The following is a 19,678-nucleotide window of genomic DNA, read 5'->3' as shown; positions in this document are numbered from 1 at the left end:
GCACCACTGGTGACAAGAAGAGATATGGGTATGACCTTTCTGGAAGGCTACTCAAAAATAATGTATCAAAAGAATAAGAAATGGCTATTAGGCAGATGAAAAGATGCTCAACACCATTTTCGACTGGGGAAATGCAAATCAAAACCACACTGAGGCTAAACCCGGTAGCTCACACCTGTAATCCCAGCATTTTGGGAGGCTGAGGTGGGAGGACTGCTTGAATCCAGGTGTTCCAGACCAGCCTGGGAAATATGGTGAAACCCTAGCTCTTCAAAAAACAAAAACAAAACAAAACAAAAAACCACATCACGTAGTGTGGTGAAAAACAAAAATTAGCTGAGTGTGGTCGTGTGTGCCTGTAATCCTAGCTACTCAAGAGGCTGAGGTGGGAGGATCACTTGAGCCCAGGAGTTTGAGGCTGCAGTGAGCTGAGATACTGCCACTGCACTCCAGCCTGGATGACAGAACAAGACCCCGTTTAAAACAAACAAACAAACAAAAAAACACCACACTGAGAAACTACTTCACACCCTTTAAGATGGCTGGGATGGCTACACTCAAGAAGACAGACAATAACAAATATTGGCAAGGACGTGGAGAAACTGGAGTCCTCTCACGCAATGATGGTGGGAATATAAAATGGTACAGTTGCTTCAGAAAACAGGTTGGCAGTCATATTTATTTTATATATAGTCATATTTTTTTTTTTTTTTGAGTCAGAGTCTCTGCTTCCCAGGCTGGAGTGCAATGGCACGATCTTGGCTCGCTGCAGCCTCCACCTCCTGGGTTCAAGTGATTCTTCTGCCTCAGCCTCCTGAGTAACTGGGATTAAAGGCATCCACCAACAGGCCCAGCTAATTTTTGTATTTTTAGTAGAGACAGGGTTTCACCATGTTGGCCAGGCTGGTCTCAAACTCCTGACATCAAGTGATCCACCTGCCTTAGCCTCTCAAAGTGCTGGGATTACTGGCGTTAGCCACCGTGCCCAGCTCAATGTAATTAAACATAGAATTACTATACACCCCAGCAATTCCACTCCTAGATGTATCCCAAGAGAAATGAAAACACAGATCCATACAAAAACTTGTCCACAAATGTTCATAGCAGCATTATTCATAACAGCCAGAAAATGGAGATAACCTGATGTCTATTAAGTGATAAACAAATAAGCAAAATGTGGCAAGTCCATACAATGGAGTATTTTTCAGTCATAAAAAGGAACAAAATACATGCTATAACCTCGGTGAACCTCGAAAACAAGATGCTAAGTGAAGGGGAAGCCAGACACAAAAGGCTGCATAGTCTGATTCCACATATGTGAAATGTCCAGAATAGGCAAATCCCTGGAGACAGAAAGGAGATGAGTGGTTGCCAGGGGCTGGGGAGGGAAGTACGGGGAGTGACTGTTCATGGGTACAAGGTTTCCTTTTTTGATGACGAAAATGTTCTAAAATTAGATTATGGTGAGGGTTGCACAACTCTGTATATATACTAAAAACCAATGAATTATACGCTTTACACAAGCAAATTTAATGGTTTGTAAATTATATCTCAATAAAGCTTTGAGAGCAAGAATGGATCAGAAGTGCTCATAAAAGCCTTGACCCAGTACTCCCCTTCTAAGAACTGAGCAGAAGAAAATCATCAGAAGTGGGCGCCAAGACTGACTTAAGGTGTTCATCCCAGGATCATCTTATACCAGCAAAAAAGTTAGAAATGGGCTGGGCGCAGTGGCTGTAATCCCAGCACTTTGGGAGGCTGAGGCAGGCAGCTCACCTGAGGTCAAGAGTTTGAGACCAGCCTGGCCAACATGGTGAAACCCCATCTCCACTAAAAATACAAAAATTAGCCGGGTGTGGTGGCACATGCCTGTAATCCTGGCTACTCGGGAGGCTGAGGCACCAGAATCGCTTGAACCTAGGAGGTGGGAAAAAAAAAAAATACAGAAAAATGTTCAGGACACAAAGTGAAAAAAGCAGGTGACCAAATAGTATGAGGAATGCCAGGCCCGCAAAGGCTGAAGTTTTTGTCCACAAGCTCTTGCCTGCAAGGGGCTCCAGACAGAATTGTGCAAAAAGTAATCCCTTCCCAGCAATTGCTGAAGGAATTGGAATTTGGAGGCGGAGGCAAAGTTAAAGACAGAGAAGAGGCTGGGTGCAGTGGTGGCTCACGCCTGTAATCCCAGAACTTTGGGAGACCTAGGTGGGAGGATTGCTTGAGCCTAGGAGTTTAAGACCAGCCTAGGCAACATAGTGAGACTTTGTCTCTACAAAAAAACTTAAAAATTAGCAGGGCATGGTGTTCTGCTAATGTCTATGCTAACAGCAGCATTAAATAGTCCCAGCTACTTGGGAGGCTAAGGTGGGAAGATCACCTTGAGCCCAGGAGATTGAGGATGCAATGAGCTGACATGGCGCCACTGCTCTCCAGTCTGGGGGACAGAGCAGTGTCCCCCAGTCTCAAAAAAAAAATGACAATAATTACATCTACCAAAATGGAAATGCTGGTTCTCTCTGGGTAGTAAGATTGTGGGAGGTTTTTCTGGTACTGTTTTTTTTTTTTTTTTTTCCTTTAAATAGTTTCTGCCATGAGCTTTATTAATTGAAAAGGCAAAATAAAAAACATTAGGAACTTAGACATGGAGGCCCTCGGCAGGTTAGAGACAGTTTCCTAGATTACATGGGGTACCCAGATGAAGACAGGGCAGGGCCCCCTTCCAGGTGGTTCCCTAGAGAGCGGTTTCTCTCTCCTCCTACAGTGGTACCCCTGTGTATAGAGCTGAGGTTGGGGTTCGAGTCAGGCATGGGGTGGGGGGTCCCAGGCAGCAGCCACAGCGAGGGAAGTCCAGAGGCCAGGTGGCCCTTAATCGCCCCTATGTACGCTGTCACCCAGTGGTTCCAGAGGCCAAACAGTGGGCGGGGGCCACAGCCTCCTCCTCAACTCAGAGGGGAGATAGGAAAAAGGGGGTATGGGGCCCCAGAAAGGAAGCTGAGGTGACCCCTCCTGCACTGGGAGAGGAAGCCCCCCCGCCCCAGCATTCGGAGACCTCTTCTAGCGCATTCAGTTTCCTTTTCCATTCACAAAGAACTGGGTGGGGGATTTCCAGCAGCGCCAGCGGGGCCAGCCAGGGGTTGCTGTGGGGAGCAGCCAGGCTGCTGCCCATCCCGGGGAGGGACCCTGGGGACCCACCTGTGGGATCTGGTGGCCTCCTTCCCCTTTTTCCGCCCTTCAGGGTAGGAACACATCATGCCAGCTCCTCCCTGAGCCTGCAATTGGCTCAAAACAACCCACTAAGGCAAGTGCTGGCATCCCATTTTCTGTAATGAGCCACTGAGGCTCAGAGAGGCCAAGTTCTTGGCCCAGAGCCACACAGCAAGGATACAAAAGCCAAGATCTGAACCTGACCCTGTCCATCTGCCCTTCTCCAGCATCCACCCTTTGCCCCGGACCCTGACCCTGAACCTCCAAGCCCACAGCCCTGACCCCACAATGGTCTCATCTCAACACCAGCCCCTCAAACAAACAAAACAAAAAAATACCACACCAACTTCCAAGAAGCCAGTAAGAGCAGCCAGCCCTGGTGAGCAGGACGGGGCAGGGATGGACCATAATAACTTAATTACCCCCCCTTGTTGGATTCAGGGCACTTTCTAGGCTGTGGATTCGCAGAATTTGAGCTGAAAGGAAGCGCCCTGATACCATCTGCCCCCGTGGTTTCAGCGCGGTCGGGGGTTTCTTCTAAGCGGCAAAGCACTTTTTCAAAAACGATTTTGCATGGAACCCCAATAAGGGGGCAGATGGGGCGGCAGTGTGTGTGGCTGGGGCCGCAGGAGCCCTGCCTAACCCCTTCCGCCTTCCCCATCACTCCCAGAAGGCCACTGCAGGCACCCACTTCATAGCTCAGAGAGGACTGGGACCTACCTGGGTCACACGGCAGCCCAGGACAGAGTGTGGATGGCACCTCCATTCCTACCCCAGGAGCCTCTGCCCCTGGTCCCCCGGGAGACGTGGGCCCAGGAAAAAACAGGCTTCTTAAGCCTGTGTGCCCACCAAGACCTGAGCTCTGCCTGCCTGCCAAGACCAGGGCTTAGTCTGCCCTGCTTGCAGGGATACGGGCTCATTCTGACGGTGGAGGGTGGGTGCTTTCTCTCTGCCTGTTCTGGGGCCTAAACACAAACCCCATGCCCCTGGTGCCCCCAGGCCTTGGCAGACCCACCAGGGACTCTCATTTCCTGCCTTGGCCACCTCCCAGCTCTGGGGCCTCGGGCAAGTTTCTGGACCTCTCTGTGCCTAGTTTTCTTGGCTGTGAGATGGCTTCATCACTGTCCCTACCTCTGGGGTTTGTGATAAGGATTCCATGGGATGTGGCGGACACATTGCCTGTCACATGAAAACCAATTAATAAAAATGGGCCGGGCGCGGTAGCTCACGCCTGTAATCCTAGCACTTTGGGAGGCCAGGAGTTCGAGACCAGCCTGGCCAACATGGCGAAACCGCGTCTCTACTAATAATACAAAAAAATTAGCGGAGTGTGGTGGTGGGCGCCTGTAATCCCAGCTACTCGGGAGGCTGAGGCAGGAGAATTGCTTGAACCCTGGAGGCGGCAGTTGCAGTGAGCTGAAATCACACCACTCTGCTCTAACCTGGGCGACAGAGCGAGACTGTCTCTAAATAAATAAATAAGTAATAAATAAAAATGACAACGCCAGTGATGCCTGCAGCAGCGAAGCCTTGCAGGCCCCAGCGAACACTGGCTGTGTTGGGCACAGCTCTAGGTGCTTCCCAGACAGCACTCAGTTGATCCTGGGGCCGGAGCCATCATTCAGCTATTTTAACTTGAGTAAACTGAGGCACAGGGAGGGCAAAGTGCCTTCCCGTGGGTCACAGGCTCAGAAGGGCAGGGGCAGGCCAGGCCCGATCCTGTCAGAGCCTGAGGCGGCTTCCTGCCGGCCCTCCTCCTCCTCCTCTTCCTCCTCCTCCTCCTCTTCCTCCTCCTCCTCCTCCTCGCACTCCTGCCTCGAGAGGAAACCGCCAGGCCTCCGGCGGACGTCCCTTTCTTTCTGCTTCCTCTTTCCCACACCCGGAGGCATGGGGGTGGCTCCTGCATCCCCGCCCAGGCTCTGGGCCCAGAGCCCGACTCCTGTGGCCTCCCCGGGTCTCAGTTTCCTCCTCTGTAAAGGAGGTTCAGGGCGGTGCCGCCTGGAAGAATCACGGCAAGGACGGACGGGCACAGCCCTCCTGTGCCCAGGCAGTGTCACGGCCCACCCAGAGGGAGCTGCCCACCTGCGCCTCTGCCTCCGCTGCAGACCCAGGCACGCCCAGGAACCGAGGCCCCCAAGGGATGGGTCACTCATCAGACACCTGGGCTCCTGTGCTACCTCTTGGGGGGACTTTGTGCTCCCAAAATCAAGGTCAGAGTGGCCTTGTTCCAGGGCTTCTGGGTGCCCCAAATGTCTCCTGCCAGAAGGGTGGGCCCGAGGCTGCCCCTCACCTGCCCAATCAGTGCTTACCGTAGCCTGCCCCCCATGGCACTTCCCATTTTACAGAAGAGAAAACTGAGGCCCAGCAAGGCCAAGTCACTCACCAGGGACACCTGGCTCGAAAGGGGATGAGTGAGGATGGCTCTGAAGCACATTTGCCCCCAAGTCGCAGCCACTCCTACCCAGATCACTGCCTCCTGGGCACTCAGGCCTGTGGTGCAGCGGGGGGCTCAGGGCTGAGGGCTAAGTCCCCCTGAAGCATCCCCCAGCCCCTCTTCTACCACTTCTCCAAGCTGGGCATCAGAGGCCACGGGTGGGATATGCCAGGCAGAGTCCTCCATGCCAGGTGAGGGGCGCTGGCTAGCCCCCTCCAGGTCTCAGTGTCTGCATCTATAAAATGGTGGCATTGGATAACATGGTCACAGGAGCTTTTCCTAGTCCGAGAGCCCAAAACAGGTGCCCCCACCCATGCAGGGCCCTAGTTAACAGCACCATCGGTAATACTGACAGTAAGTCCTTCTAAGGACTCACTGCTCACAGGGGCAGCCAACTGCCCAGGTTCCAAGCCCCTCTCAGCCACAGAGGCTGTGAGACCTTGGGAAAGCCACCTAAGCTCTCTCAGACCTAGTCTCCCCATCTGTGAAATGGGCCTAATGGCGCAGCTACCCTCACAGGGCTGCTGTGAAGACAAAATGAAGCCAGGTCAGTAAAGTGCCTGCTGTATAAGGAAAGCCCAATAAATGGTGGTTTAAAGGGCATTTATCAACGGCTAGAACTCCGTCATGTCCTCCACTGTACAGATGAGGGAAACTGAGGCTCAACCTCCAGAACCACCAGGGCTGGCAGGACTTCAAGACCATCTCAGCCAATCCATGCCTGGGCATATGTGGAAACTGAGGCCCGGCAGGCTGGGCATGCTCCATTTGAAATGGGAGCCCCACCTCCCCGGGAAGGTCTGGGGCCCAAGGCCAGCTACTCCAGCCCAGCAGCTGCTTCTGGACTCTTTCTCCTTCCCCAGGGTCCCCACTGCTGTCGCCTCCCCGTCAGGCTCTCCCGCTGAATCAGTGGCAGCACAGGCCAGGCTGGGACCCCTTCCAATGCCAGCCTGACACCGCCAGATCCTCTGATTTTTTTTTTTTTCTGAGACAGTGTCTTGCTCTGTTGCCCAGGCTGGAGTGCAATGGTGCAATCTCAGCTCACTGCAACTTCCGCCTCCTGGGCTCAAGTGATTCTCCTGCCTCGGCCTCCCAATTAGCTGGGATTACAGGCACACCCACTGTGCCCAGCTAATTTTTGTATTTTTAGTAGAGACTGGGTTTCACTATGTTGGCCAGGCTGGTCTTGAACTCCTGACCTCAAGTGATCCATCTGCCTTGGCCTCCCAAAGTCCTGGGATTACAGGTACGAGCCACCGTGCCCAGCAGATCCCCGGATTCCATAAGAGAAACCAGAAGTCTGGATTCTGTGAAATCTCTCCGCTTTAGGTTGTAAATGTGGCAAGCAGTGCAATTTCCTTTTCTTGTAACTGCCAGGTGAGACGCACACCTCAGGCCCAGCCCAGCCTGGAGCTGGGTTATATACTTTCTGGTTTGAACCAGTTCAGCAGGTGGCCAGGGACTTGGGGTTAGGGGCCCCTTGGGATCAAGGGTTCCCGTCTCAGGGTTCAGATCCCCTTCACTTCATGACCCCAAGCAAGTCTCTTTGCTTCTCCCAGTGCCTCAGTTTCCTCATCTGTCAAATGGGTCAGTGAACCATGGGAAGGTCCAAGAATTTAGGGCAACGCCTGGCACACAGAGGCACACATTCAGGGCCATGAATGTTGGGGCTCAGAAAACAACAACCCAAAGAAAGGTGCTGTGGCATGTTAAGTACTTGAACTAAAGAAGACTAGAAGGGCTCAGAAGGGGCCCTCAGAGGCAAAGTCTCTCTCACCTCCTTTTGCCCTCCTGTCTCTCTCACCCTCCTCCCCTGAAGCGAGTCATAGAAACTAGGCGGCTGGGTGCAGTGGCTCATGCCTGTAATCCCAACACTGGGAGGCCGAGGCAGCAGGATCACTTGAGGCCAGGAGTTTGAGGCCAGCCTGAGCAACACAGCAAATCCCCATCTCTCTCAACAAAAAAAGAAAGAAAGAAAAAAGAAAAACGGAACCAGAATTCTTCCTCAAGGTAGGTCATAGAATCTAGAACCCCTCTCCCTGAAAGCCAGCCATAAAACCTAGAAATACAACTCTAACCTTCCCCTACCTTCCTGGGTAGGAGCCATCCACAAAGAAATTCTCCAGCCTACCTTGTCTGAGGGAGGCAGGTTGTAAGTTCCGGAGAGGTCCTGCCCTATACCGGGAGGAAGGAACACCATGCAGAGGCCAGGAGGAATGGGAGCAAGCAGGCCTTGCTGGGACCCCGCCTCCGTCTAGCTCAGTAGATCACACCCTTTCGTCCCAATCCCATTTTTATGCAGCTATCCCTGCTCCATCAAACCTAAACACCAGACAGACCATCTCCTGGGGTCTTTCGGTCTTCATTCCTGAAGGCTACATGTCACATAAAACTTTGATTCAATAACTTTGTGATGCTTTTCTCTTGCTGACCTGTCTTGTTGCAAGAGTGTCGGTCGTGACTCCGATGATGGGTGACGAAAGGCATGTCACCTTTCCCCCACATAAACACACTGCTCCCCTGTCCTCGCCCTGCCTAGGGCTCAGCGGTGCCCAGGGGAAGGAGGTCTCTAGAAGAAATCATGCCATACTCTCCCATCGCGGGCCTAAGCTGGGAGACCACAGGTAGCCTGGAGGGTCCCTTGCACCCACTCCCACCCCCAGGCGGCCCGATCAAGTGTCTCAGGCCCTCTAGGCCTAAATCTTCCAATTGTTCCCACTGCTCTTAATGTAAAACCTAAAGTCCCCACTGTGGCCCACAAGGGCCTCTGCAATCCAGCTCCACTACCTTTGTAGTCTCACCCCTCCCTGCGCCCTCGAACCCCAGGCTGCCTGACTATTCCACAAACTTGCCTGGTTCACGCTCACTGCAGGGCTTGTGAACCTGCCATTCCTTAGCCTGGGACTCCTTCACCCAGATCTATCAGGACCGACACCTCCTGCCAAGAGGCCTTTGCTGACCAACCCCAGGGAAGGCAGCCCCCTCCCACCTCCCAAGGGCCCACGCTGCCCACCTGCAGTGGTCACTGAGACTAGAGAAAGCTGGGACTTCTCTCCCCTTCTCCTGACCTTGGAAAACACAGACATCTCCTCCACCCGCACCCCCACCCCCTGCAGGCTGTGGCCTCCCCTTGCACACCCCCGGTCACAGAGCGCCCTCTCCCAGAGCAGCCCTCACAGTGCCCCTGGTGGTGCTGCACGGTCACCCTGCCCCACAGGCCCAGGGTCACACAGCACGTCGGGGGCAGAGCTGGGGCCCAACTGCAGGTGAGGCTCACCTGTGGCCTGGGCCCACCTGGCCTCAGACTTCTGGGCAGCTGCCTTCTCTTGGCTCTCACCCTCCAAAGCCTCTTCCAGCCCTGTGCAGCAGGGCCTCCACCAGGCTGGCACTGGGATTACATCTGCTCCCTCTCCTGCGGGGCACCCTTTAAGTGACAGACCGCAAGTGCAGATCCAAAGCTTAAGCCCTTTGCCACCACCCACTGGTGGTCAGAACTTTCTTTTCCTTTTGTTTAAAACTGTTCCCGGAGCCAACCCCTGGGTCAGAGGTCAGGGGTCACAGTTGACCACCTGGCAGGCACATGCAAGACTTGTGGTCTGAGCACCCTCGGCCCATCACCTGGACACGGATTCACTGAGGGGATGCTCCTGAGCCGCCCAGACTGTTCCACCCGATGCTCCGAGGGGCTAGGAGAAGGCTCCCCAGGGCTGCTTGCTTTGCAGGCAACACCCCAGGCCCCACAGCAACCACCAAGCCTGTGACAGAGCCCCAGCCAGCCAGGGCTACAGCAAAGCCCTCTGGGACCTCCCTGGTTCCCTGGATTGGGAAAAGCCCTAGGGAATCTGATGGGGCCCTACCATCAGGGCTCCCAGAGAACAGGAGTCTTGGGGATGCCTTCCCCTGAGGGCCCAGCAAGCACTGGAAATAAACCTGGGCTTTCCGCCCGAAGTCAAAACCATAACAAACCACGACAACCGTGGCAACGGCAACACAGCACTCATGGAGTGCTCCCAGCGCCAGGCACGTGGCACATGCGCTCTCCCCACCAAGACACACAGCCCTATGGGGTAGGAACTATGAGTACCCCCGAATGTACAGAGGGGGAAACTGAGTCTCAGAAAGGTGATACCACTTGCCCCGGAGCTGAGAAAGCAGCTTATTCATTATTCAAACCCAGGGCCAGCTGGCTCCCGACACCTGGTCTTCCAAGATTATTTTTATTTTTTATACATTTACTTATTTTTTTGAGATGGAATTTCGCTCTTGTCACCGAGGCTAGAGTGCAGTAGCACGATCTCAGCTCACTGCAACCTCCGCCTCCTGGGTTCAAATGATTCTCCCGCCTCAGCCTCCTGAGTAGCTGGGATTACAGGCATGCGCCACCACACCGGGCTAATTTTGTATTTTCAGTAGAGATAGGGTTTCACCACGTTGGTCAGGCTGGTCTCGAACTCCTGACCCTGTGACCCACCATGTTGGCCACGCTGGTCTCGAACTCCCGATCTCAGGTAATCTGCCTTGGTCTCCCTAAGTGCTGGGATTAATGGCATGAGCCACCACACCCGGCCACAGAGGTTGTTTTTCAAAGTTAAGAACCCCGGCCAGGCGCAGTGGCTCACACCTGTAATCCCAGCACTTTGGGAGGCCGAGGCGGGCAGATAACGAGGTCAGGAGATCAAAACCATCCTGGCTAACACGGTGAAACCCCGTCTCTACTAAAAATACAAAAAATTAGCCGGGTGTGGTGGCGGGCACCTGTAGTCCCAGCTACCCGGGAGGCTGAGGCAGGAGAATGGCGTGAACCCGGGAGGCGGAACTGGCAGTGAGCTGACACCGCGCCACTGCACTCCAGCCTGGGTGACACAGACTCTGTCTCAAAAAAAAAAAAAAAAAAAACACCCCACAGTGTCGCACAGATAAGATCATGTATTGGGGCCGTTATTTGTCTTTCATGGTGTCACAGCCTCGAGATTTTTAACAAATGATGAGAAAACCGTTTTTTATCTGTACTTGCGTTTTCCCAACAGCTTCTGATTGTGCTTGGAATAAAACACTTAAGTCCTCCCATTCCCAGTGTCCTCCACCCACATGTACTTCCCCGCTCCCCATCTCCCTCTCTCTGTTCCCACCACACCGGCCTCTTCATGTTGTCCTTTCTTCAAAACATGCTAAACACATTCCCCACTCAGGGTCTCTCTGCCCATGCTGTTCCCTCTGCCTGGAAGGCCCAGTGATTTACTTAGAATGAAAGTAAGTGACCTCCTGGCCAGGCGTGGTGGCTCGCACCTGTAATCCCAGCACTTTGGGAGGCCAAGGCGGACAGATCACCTGAGGTCAGGAGTTCAAGACCAGCCTGGCCAACATGGTGAAACCCCATCTCTACTAAAAATACAAAAATTGAGGCCGGACGTGGTAGCTCATGCCTGTAATCCCAGCACTTTGGGTGGCCGAGGCGGGTGGATCACGAGGTCAGGAGTTCAAGACCAGCCTGGCCAACATGGTGAAACCCCATCTCTACTAAAAATACAAAAATTGAGGCCGGACGTGGTAGCTCATGCCTGTAATCCCAGCACTTTGGGAGGCCGAGGCGGGTGGATCACGAGGTCAGGAGTTCAAGACCAGCCTGGCCAACGTGGTGAAAACCCATCTCTACTAAAAATACAAAAAATTAGCCAGGCGTGGTAGCATGCGCCTGTAATCCCAGCTACTCGGGAGGCTGAGGCAGGAGAATCACGAACCCAGGAGGCAGAGCTTGCAGTGAGCCGAGATTATGCCACTGCACTCCAGCCTGGGCAATAGAGTGAGACGCCGTCTCTAGAAAAAAAAACAAAAAACTGCTTTTCATAAAAAGCCAGCCCATAAAGGTAGGAATGACGTTTAAAATGTAAAGAAATTGTCCAAAATACATAACGACTTTTATAAATAAATTTTAAAAAGGCTAGACAGACAATAAAAACATGTACTTCACAAACAACGAAATTTGATGGCCAATCAACATATGAAGAGGTGCTTAACCTCCGTGAGTCATCAGGGAAATGCAAAGTAAAGCCACCTTGAGATCCGGGAATGCAGCCACCGGTGACTCTCAACACCAAGTGCCTGGCTAACATGGTGAAACCCCATTTCTACTAAAAATACAAAAATCAGCTGGGTGTGGTGGCACGTGCCTGTAATCCCAGGTACTTGGGAGGCCAAGGCAGGAGAATCAGCTTGAACTCAGGAGACAGAGGTTGCAGTGAGCCGAGATTGTGCCACTGCACTCCAGCCTGGGCAACAAAGCGAGACTCCGTCTCAAAACAAAAACAAAACAAAACACAAAAAAACCCACCAAGTGCTCAAGTGTTGGTGGGGAAGTGGAACCACCCGGAACTCTTGCCCACTGCCAGTGGGACACAAAATGGTGCAGCTGCTTTGGGAAAAGTCTGGCAATTTCTCTAAAGTAAACACGCACCTACTCTATGACTGAGCAATGCCACTTCTAGGAATCCACCTGAGAGAAATGAAAGGATGTGTGTCCATATTTAGACCTAGATGCAAACTTCATAACAGCCTTATTCATAAATCAAAATAGAAACAACCCAAATATTCATCAACAGAGGATGGGATAAACCAGTTGTGGGACATGGAGACATGTGTGCAATGGAATCTATTCAGTACTCAAAAGAAACAAACCCAGCTGGGCGCGGTGGCTCATGCCAGTAATCCCAGCACTTTGGGAGGCCGAAGTGGGGGGATCATTTGAGCCTAGGAGTTCAAGACCAGCCTTGACAACATGGTGAAATCCCATCTCCACAAAAAATACAAAAATTAGCCAGGTGTGGTGGCACGTGCCTGTGGTCCCAGTTACTCGGGAGGCTGAGGTGGGAGGACTGCTTGAGCCAAGGAGGACAGGAGGCAGAGGATGCAGTAAGCTGAGATCGAGCCACTGCACTCCAGCTGGGTGACAGAGCGAGACCTTGTCTCAAAAAAAAAAAAAAAAAAAAAAAACAAACACTACTGACATGTATGATCAATGTGATCAATCTCTAAAACATTATGCTGGGCAAAAGGAGCCAGACATAAAAGGCAACCTATTAGCTGGGAGTGGTGGCAAGTGACTGTGATCCCACCTACTGGAGAGGCTGAGGCACGAAGATAACCTGAGGCTGGGAGGTCGAGGCTACAATGAGCCATGATCACACCACTGCACTCCAGCCTAGGCGACACAGTGAGACCCTGTCTCAAAATAAATAATAAAATGAAACAAAGGCAACCTACTGTGTGATTCCATTCACACGACATTCAAGAACAGAGAAATCGAACCTGTGGTGGTAGGAGGTGGTATGTATGGGGGTACAGGCCACTGGCCTGGCGGAGGCATAAAGGAACCCTCTGGGGTGCTGGTCACTTGCGTTGCACACACACGGGAACACAGAGCTTCAGATGTGTCTCATACTTCACACACTTCCAGGTCTGCATGTTACGCCACAGTCAAGTTTGAAAAGGTTACTTCAAAGGATTCTTGGATGACTCTCCCAAACCACCAAACCGGGACCCCTCAGTTATCCTCCCAAGACCCCATTGCTTTTCCTTTAGAACACAATTTACCAGTTTTAGAACACCATTTACCATTTTTAATTCCATGCTCATTTGTGGGTTTATTTCCTCAACAGCCTCCACTAGATCGCCTGGTCCCCCAGAACCTAGCATGTGCCTAACACACAGTAGGTGCTCCATAAATATCTGTCGAATGAATGAAACAGTAACCATAGGTTTTCTCCACCCCCATCGTGAGCCCCTCAGGGCCAGTATCACATCGGTTTTGCTCATGCTCTAGAGTAAGGCCCTACCACATAACAGGATCCCAAAGAGAGAGCAATTAGATGAAAGCCATATGGTCCTGTCATGCATACCTGAGTCAAAGAAGGAGCCTGTCAGGTGAGTAGAACACAGTGACCTTTCAGCCTCAACAGCACAGTAGGAATTAAGCCAGCTGTGAAGGAAAAGAACTTTTTTTTTTTTTTTTTTTGAGACAGGGTCTCGCTCTGTCGCCCAGGCTGTAGTGCTGTGACGCGATCTTGGCTCACTGCAGCCTTGGCCTCCTGGGCTCAAACGATCTTCCCACCATAGCCTCCAGAGTAGCTGGGACCACAGGCGTACACCATCATGCCCAGCTAATTTTGGTATTTTTTGTAGCAATGGGGTTTCGCCAAAGGACAAATTCTTTTTAACTTGCAAAACATCACCAAGGCACAGGAAGTGCAGAGAAATTCTCTGATGGTTTTGAGCCCTCTGGAAATAAAACACCAATCTGTCAATGCCAGTCCGAGTCATAGTTTTCAAGGATCTCGGAGTGACCTGCTACCAGCCCACATGACACCCAAATGTGAAGCCAAAAAGGTGTCCCTGGACATTGTACAAAATCCTTGACTGGTACTCCTCAAAACTGCCAAGGCTATCAACAATAGAGGGTTGGAAACTGTTACAGCCAAGAGGCGCCTAAGGTGATGTAACGACTAAACCTCATGTGGTATCCTGGGGGGCGAGCTGGAACAGAAAAGGGACACTAGAGGAAAACTGGCAAAGCCAAAGGAACAGTGCTGTTTAGCTAATAGTGATGTACCCGTGCTGGTTCCTTAGCTACAACCAATGTACACAGCAGCGTAAGATGTGAACCTTCAGTGACGCTGGGTACCATGTGTAAAGGAACACTACTATCTTTGCAACTTTCCTGTAAGTCTAAAATTCTTTTTTTTTTTTTTTTTTTTTTTTTTTTTAAGACAGAGTCTCACTCTGTCACCAAGGCTGGAATACAGTGGTGCAATCTTGGTTCACCGTAACCTTCCATCCCAGGTTCAAGTGATTCTCCTGCCTCAGCCTCCCAAGTAGCTGGGATTACAGGCGTGCGCCACTGTGCCCAGCTAATTTTTTATATTTTTAGTAGAGACAGGGTTTCACTATGTTGGCCAGACTGGTCTTGAACCCCTGGCCTCAAATGATCTGCCCACCTTGGCCTCCCAAAGTGCTGGGGTTACAGGCGTGACCCACTGCACCTGGCCTGTAAATCTAAAATTCTAAAATAAATAACTCTTTTTTATTGTATTTATTTAGAGACAGGGTCTTACTCCGTGACCCAGGCTTGGAGTGTGGTGGCATGATCAAGGCTCACTGCAGCCTCCACCTCCTGGGCTCAAGTCATCCTCCCTTCTCAGTCTCCAAGCAGCTGGGACCACAGGCACGCGCCACCACATCTGGCTAATTTTTTATAGAGATAGGGTCTCGTTAAGTTGCCCAAGCTGGTCTCGAAGTCCTGGGCTCAAGTGATCCTCCTGCCTCGGCCTCCCAACGTGCATTACAGGCATGAGCCATTGCACTCGGCCTAAAAGTTCTTTTTTAAGAGGGCTTAGTTCCCTCTGGGCACTCTGTGGCCACCAGCTGGAAAGCCATCACACCTCCCCCCAGCCCGCGCTCTCCCCAGGGTGAAGGCGAAGGGCGCAGCGCAGTGCGCAACCCCGCGGGCAGGGCTTACTTACCTTGGGTGGGTCGAAGAGCTCCAGCACGCGGTCGGGGCCATCGGGGCCCGGGGCCCGGCGCAGCGCCAGCCTCCCGCGCTGCCAGCGCGCCCCGCTGTCCATGGAGGCCTCGTCGGCCAGGCTGTAGCGCAGTACCGCCTCCTTCAGCACCTCGGGTGGCGGCTCCCGGGCCAGACTCCAGGGCAGGAGCTTCTTGGCCAGGCCGGGCCGGGCGGGGGTCTCAGTAGCCTCTCCTGGGGTCCCGGGGGCGGCAACGGTGTGGGCCGCTGGCAGCTCCCCGGCCGAGCGGCGGCGGAAGATGTGGCGGAGGCTGCGGCGAAAGTGCTGGAAGGAGCAGGGCCCGGGCGGCCGCGGCGGGGCCAGCTCCTCAGAGCTGCGGGACTTGGGCAGGCCAGAGGTGGCGGGGCCGGGGCCTGGCTCCGGGGACGCCTCGGCCTTGGCGGGGGGCCCACGGCCTGTATCCCGGTAGTCGCGGCCCGGCGCGCGGCCGTCGCGTACCTCGCGGCAGAAGTAGCGCTGGAAGAGGTCGGTGAACTGCAGCGACACCAGCTCGGCGCGCAGCGGCGCGTGCTGCGGATGCTCTCGGGCGAACAGCCAGTACTGGCGGGCCAGCTCCCGCGCCGCCGCTACGGCGTGCAACTCACAGAACTCGCTCCAGCCCCGCGGGGCCGCCGCCGGGGAGGCCGAGGGCGCGGAGGAGGCCGAGGGGGGCTGCAGGGCGGGCCCATTCATGGCGGAGACCCAGGTGGTGCAGCCGGGCTGAAAGACACGTGGGTCGGGGGGCGACAAGGAGTAAGCAGGTGCACAAGCGGGTGTAGGCCCCGTTACACACCGCGCACCACAGCAGAAATCCAACGCGACCATAACACCCAGTGCTGGTGAAGATGCAGGGAAACACGCACTCCCCTACCAAGTGGCATTCTGTAAGGGGCATGGCCAATTTGGCAGAATTGATTCTAGACTCTGGAATCCTACTTTTGAAGTACAAAAACCGTATGATCATCTCGATAGATGCAAAGAGAGTATTTGACAAAATTCAACATATCTTTATGATAAAAACTTTAAACAAATTAAGCATAGATGGTATGTTGTACCTCAACACACTGAAGGTCCCATATAAAGGCTGAGCTCGGAGGCTCAGGCCTGTAATCCCAGCACTTTGGGAGGCTGAGGCAGGAGGATCACTTGAGCCCAAGAGTTTGAGACCAGCCTGGGCAACATGGTGAAAGCCCATCTCTCCAAAAAAACAAACACAAAAATGAGTTGGGGCCAGGCGCGGTGGCTCACGCCTGTAATCCCAGCACTTTGGGAGGCCGAGACAGGCGGATCACGAGGTCAGGAGATCGAGACCATCTTGGCTAACACGGTGAAACCCCGTTTCTACTAAACATACAAAAAATTAGCCGGGCGTGTTGGCGGGCGCCTGTAGTCCCAGCTACTCGGGAGGCTGAGGCAGGAGAATGGCGTGAACCCAGGAGGCGGAGCTTGCAGTGAGCTGAGATCGCGCCACTGCACTCCAACCTGGGGGACACAGCGAGACTCCGTCTCAAAAAAAAAAAAAAAAAAAAGAGCTGGCGTTGCGGCGTTGCAGTACGCGCACCTGTAGTCCTAACTACTTGGGAGCCTGAGGAAGTCAAGGCTGCAGTAAGCCATGATCAGCCATTGAACGCCAGCCCAGGCAACAGAATGACCCTGTCTCAAAAAATAAATAAATAAATAAATAAATAAATAAATAAATAAATAAATAAATAAATAAAATAAAGGCCCTATATGACAAGCACACAGCTAACATTGTACTTAATGGTGAAAAGTTGACAACTTTTCCTTTAAGGCCAGGGATGAGAAAAGAATGCCCACCTGGTCATTCCTATTTAACACCGTACTGACAGTCCTAGCCAGAGCAATTAGGCTCTAGGAATCCCACTTTTAAGTATTCAAGAGAAGGCCAGGCGCGGTGGCTCACGCTTGTAATCCCAGCACTTTGGGAGGCCGAGGCAGGCGGATCACGAGGTCAGGAGATCGAGACCACGGTGAAACCCCGTCTCTACTAAAAATACAAAAAAATTAGCCGGGCGTGGTGGTGGGCGCCTGTAGTCCCAGCTACTCGGAGAGGCTGAGGCAGGAGAATGGCGTGAACCCGGGAGGCGGAGCTTGCAGTGAGCCGAGATTGCGCCACTGCACTCCAGCCTGGGTGACAGAGCGAGACTCCGTCTCAAAAAAAAAAAAAAGTATTCAAGAGAAATACTTGCTCCCTACTACATATTTCCTGCTGCAACGTTTATAATGGGGAAAAACTAGAAACAACCTAAATGCCCACCAGCTGGAGACTGGTGAAAGAATCTGGCCCATCTATAGGCTGGAAGACTCTGCATCGGGGGAAAGGGTGAGGAAGACCCACTCCACCACCTCTGGGAGAGCTCCAGGGCTATTCACTAAGCGAAAAAGCAAACGGCAGAACAAGATACCCTAGACAATCCCATTTACATGAACATACATAAAACCAAACTACTAATGTTTATGTGTACACAAACATTTTGTAAATGGTGGGCAAGAAAGGTCTGGCAGGCCGGGCGCGGTGGCTCACGCTTGTAATCCCAGCACTTTGGGAGGCCGAGGCGGGCGGATCACGAGGTCAGGAGATCGAGACCACGGTGAAACCCCGTCTCTACTAAAAATACAAAAAAAAATTAGCCGGGCGTGGTGGCGGGCGCCTGTAGTCCCACCTACTGGGAGAGGCTGAGGCAGGAGAATGGCGTGAACCCGGGAGGCGGAGCTTGCAGTGAGCCGAGATTGCGCTGCACTCCAGCCTGGGCGACAGAGCGAGACTCCGTCTCAAAAAAAAAAAAAAAAAAGGTCTGGCAGAAGCAAACCCATCCTGAAACAGTGGGTACCTCTGGGGAGGAATCAGAATTGGGGTGTGGGGATGGCGGGGAAGTAACCAAGAAGCCTGTTACTGCTTATCTCTAGCAAGGATGGCTAAGAACACAGATTCTGGAATGTGGGTTCAAATCCCAGCACCAGCCACGCGCGGTGGCTCATGCCTGTAATCCCAGCACTTTGGGAGGCTGAGGCGGGTGGATTACTTGAGGTTAGGAGTTAGAGACCAGCTTGGCCAATGTGGTGAAACCCCATCTCTACTAAAAATACAACAATTAGCCAGCTGTGGTGGCGGGCGCCTGTAGCCCCAGCTACTCAGGAGGCTGGGGCAGGAGAAATGCTTGAATCCAGGAGGTGGAGGTTGCAGTGAGCTGAGATGGTGCCACTGCACTCCAGCCTGGGTGACAGAGCAAGACCCCGTCTCAAAAAAAAAACAAACCCAGCAACAACTTATTAGTTATGGGACCTTAGGTGACTCACATGATTACTCTCTGCCTCAGTTTCCTCATCTGTAAGAGGGGAACCATGATCATACCTACTTCATAGGCATATTATGAGCATGAATTGATAGATGTAGAGCCCTAGAATGTAGAAAATGCTTCATAAAGACTGGCTGCTATTGTTGTTATTTCCATGTTGCAGTGAGAGTATATTATTGGTGTCTAAAAAATAAATATAGGGCCGGGCGCAGTGGTTCACCTCTGTAATCCCAGCACTTTGGGAGGCCGAGGCGGGCAGATCATGAGGTCAAGAGATCAAGACTATCCTGGCTAACACGGTGAAACCTCGTCTCTAGAAAAATACAAAAAAATTAGCAGGGGATGGTGGCAGGCGCCTGTAGTCCCAGCTACTCGGGAGGCTGAGGCAGGAGAATGGCATGAACCCAGGAGGCAGAGCTTGCAATGAGCCGAGATGGCGCCACTGGACTCCAGCCTGGGCAACAGAATGAGATTCCGTCTCAAAATAAATAAATATAAAATGGGCCGGGGGCAGCGGCTCATACCTGTAATCCCAGCACTCTGGGAGGCTGAGGTGGACGGATCACCTGAGGTCAGGAATTCGAAAACAGCCTGGCCAACATGGTGAAACCTCATCTCTACTAAAAATACAAAAATTAGCTGGGTGTAGTGGTGTGTGCCTATAATCCCAGCTACTCGGGAGGCTGAGGCAGAAGAATCACTTGAACCTGGGAGGCAGAGGTTGCAGTGAGCTGAGATCATGCCACTGCATTCCAGCCTGGGCGACAGAGCAAGACTCTGTCCTGGAAAAAAAAAAAATCACACACACAAAAACAAAAACAAAAATATAAAACAAAAAATAAAAAGGAATAAATTAACAAAAGTCACAGGGGGTCCAGAGGGATTTCCTGCACTGACAGGGGACCCTCAGGACTGGCAGACCTTTGCCTGCCCGTCTCAACTAGGGCATCCTTCTCCTCCCATGGCCAGAGGGCCTTTCCTTAGGCACAACATCACCAGAATGGCACTGAGACCCCCCACCCCTCTGCTGTCCACGGTGCAGAACAGTTGGGACCTCTGTGGGCACCATCCTTCCTTCCTCCTGACCCTGGCTGGGCCTGGGCCCCTGCTGGGGACCACATATCCATGTCGCTCTTCAAGATGGAAAAGAAATGCTCTCCCTACTCGGGTACAAA

At 52.6% G+C, this 19,678-nt stretch overlaps 1 protein-coding gene across 2 annotated transcripts in view; it reads right to left on the bottom strand.

Annotated features, from left to right (window-relative positions):
* The window catches only part of SH2B3 (SH2B adaptor protein 3), a 46,905-nt gene that overhangs the window by 17,597 nt on the left and 9,630 nt on the right, over window positions 1–19,678 (bottom strand). Inside the window, exon 2 of one of the 2 annotated variants that reach the window (XM_030821409.1) lies at window positions 15,148–15,906. In XM_030821409.1, coding sequence (XP_030677269.1) covers window positions 15,148–15,879 — 732 coding nt within the window. In that variant the 5' untranslated portion in view covers window positions 15,880–15,906. Of the gene's footprint in view, window positions 1–15,147; window positions 16,226–19,678 lie in introns of those variants that run through there. The other variant, XM_030821408.1, reaches the window with a different exon arrangement.

The sequence above is a fragment of the Nomascus leucogenys genome, chromosome 10, assembly GCF_006542625.1.
Source record: "Nomascus leucogenys isolate Asia chromosome 10, Asia_NLE_v1, whole genome shotgun sequence".
Taxonomy (NCBI): Eukaryota; Metazoa; Chordata; class Mammalia; order Primates; family Hylobatidae; genus Nomascus; species Nomascus leucogenys.
Note: the sequence above shows the minus strand (reverse complement) of the source record. Positions and strands in the feature narration are given on the sequence as shown.